The 2,477-nt window shown below is 37.4% G+C and overlaps 1 protein-coding gene across 1 annotated transcript; it reads right to left on the reverse strand.

Moving 5' to 3' along the window:
* Window positions 1-38: 38 nt before the first annotated feature.
* Window positions 39-2,205, reverse strand: LOC131010661 (transcription factor bHLH74-like; the record flags this gene model as incomplete). The annotated part of the gene is given in 3 exon segments (XM_057938298.1): window positions 39-104; window positions 191-406; window positions 518-2,205. Coding segments are annotated over 3 exon segments (783 nt in total), but the record flags the coding sequence as incomplete, so codon positions are not given.
* Window positions 2,206-2,477: the final 272 nt, after the last annotated feature.

Consider the following 2,477-nt stretch of genomic DNA (forward strand, 5'->3'; position numbering starts at 1 on the left):
AATTACAGAATTGGAAGCTAAGCTGAAACCACCAGTACCTTATTGCAGCCAGGAACCAGTTCCTGAAGCAATCTCATCCTCTCACTAATTCTCTCTCTTCTCACCTGCAGTCAAACATTTCAATTAGCTATTTTTCTACAATCAAGCAAAGGTTCCACTCCCAAATCATGGTTTCAAACTGAGATTTTACCCTTTCTGCAAGGCTGTGACTGTTTGTTGCCTGGCCCCTTTTGGCTCTCACATGAATGTAATCATCTTTAGATGGCTCTGCACCACTCTGATCATCCTTGGCTTGCTTCGCAGCTTGCTTGCCGCGAGCAATACCTTTCTCGAATTTCTGTTTCTTATCATCATCTTCTCTAGATGTATCCCCAGAGGGATCCTTGTGCTGTTCTTCTTCAGCACTCTACATTAATCAAAATGGAGCCAAAACCATATCACAATGATGCCTTATGATAAACAACACAAATACAAACACACACACACACGCACACACACGCAGTAGCAAGAAATTCACCTTTGGTGAAGCTCCTTGCTGCACCTCTCTCTTCCTCTTCCCATAAGGTGAAGCTCCCAATATCCCATTATCCGAATTCAGGCAATGATCTTGCGAAACTCCCTTCTTAAGACTAGGCGACTCGGAGTTGTGGCCGAAGGAAGTGACCATCTCAGAGAAGCTGCCACTCCCAAAGCTGGGGATTCTTGGCACCAAATCAACAAGACCAGAATCAGAGGGGAACTGAGGCAAAGAGCTGCTACCCATTGTCTGATTCTCCAACATGAGTGGATTAGCAAACTCACTCTGAGAAACGATGTTAGAATTCCCAAAATTCCCACTTTGACTCAATGACATAATTGGATCCCAATTAGAGCCATAGAACATGGATTCTGAGCACATTGTCACTCCTGAAACTTTGTCAGAAACTGAATTTGTGCCCCCCATACCTGAATTCAGAGCCCTACCACCACCACCACCTCTGTGTTGGAACACTCTACCACCACTTCCCTCAGAACCCATTATCAATCAAACAATAAATAAGAGAGAAGCCCAGAATTTGGAACACCCCAAATTCAAGAGTTGCAGTTTCAATTGAGATGAAATAGGGTTTAACCAAGAATGGGTGGTAATATCTTGCAGGACTCAACAAGGCACAAATGAGCTTTGCAGCTTTACAGCACTGAGAGTTAAGTTAAAGAAAGCAAAAGCAATACCTAATTGCAGCATCCAATCTACAGAAAGGAAAAAAAGTTGAAATCAAATGTAGCAGGCAGAACATCAGCACTTCCCCATCTCTCTCTCACTCCTCTTTCGAGATCAAGAACTACTATAAGCTGAAAAAGAATGAATCTTTCAGAGGTTAAAGAAAGACAGTGGGCATTGGCTAAGTAACAGCTCACAAACTATTGGGTAAAAAGCAGATTCCCTTTCCCCTCTTTTTTGCTTACAAGAATTTACAAAAACAAATAAATTGAATCTGCAGAAATGCTTAAGCCTGAATTAATGTAAGTAAAGAATGTGGTGATATAGGGTTGAAGATTTGACCCAGAAGAAGTGAAGAACCCCACAAGAATCCAAGAAAAGCTAAATTGCAAGGACCCTTTTGTGATATTCTGAAATGTTGCAGCTAAAATTGAGTAGGGAAAAGCAGGAAATTCCACTTTGACATATAAACAAACAGGATGTGGGCAGAGTTAGAGGGGCAGTACATTTTATACTGGGCTTATGATTGCTGTCAACAGCATCATATGCTTGCTTAAGTTATACAAGAAAAAGGAGCAAATTCACCAACTGGTACTTGCACAAACAGCAAAGGAAGCATCAAGTTTTCCCACTTTATATACTATCAAAGACAGACATATATATTCATATTATTTTCATTCACAGTACATAAATAGTAATAAAATGTGCTTCATTCTACCTTCCTAGTCTACCATTATACTTCCTACTTTTATCAATTCTAATTTTTCGCTATCCTCTTTCTTTTAAAATATTACTCTTTTAATCCATTGTTTATACGAGTATACACTTTTTGTTTATTACCAAATAACAATTCCTTATTTTCCCATGTAGTGGCTCCAACCTCTAGGCTCTAACAAGTTTATTGAAGAAAAGCATGCATTAATACCAATCAAATTGCATTTCATTGTGTATATACTTTAATAGGTCATGTTTGAACTAGAATTCTACATAATTTGCATCTTGTAGCATATTTTATGATCACACAATAATACTACTTTATGGGATATATTGCCTGTAAATATCAAAATCTGGTTAAACTTTAATTTTGCATATTATAAAAAAGATTCTGATTCATAAATTAGTGTACCTTTAATATATTTTGACTTTGTAAGCGAGATCAAACTTGATGTTGACATTATCGAGATAAATTGATTTAGTTCACTTAATCAAACTTACATAAAGTATAATAATTTATAAGTATAATTTTTTTATTTGAGATGTACAAAACCAATATTTA

This window comes from Salvia miltiorrhiza, chromosome 2, assembly GCF_028751815.1.
Source record: "Salvia miltiorrhiza cultivar Shanhuang (shh) chromosome 2, IMPLAD_Smil_shh, whole genome shotgun sequence".
Classification (NCBI taxonomy): Eukaryota; Viridiplantae; Streptophyta; class Magnoliopsida; order Lamiales; family Lamiaceae; genus Salvia; species Salvia miltiorrhiza.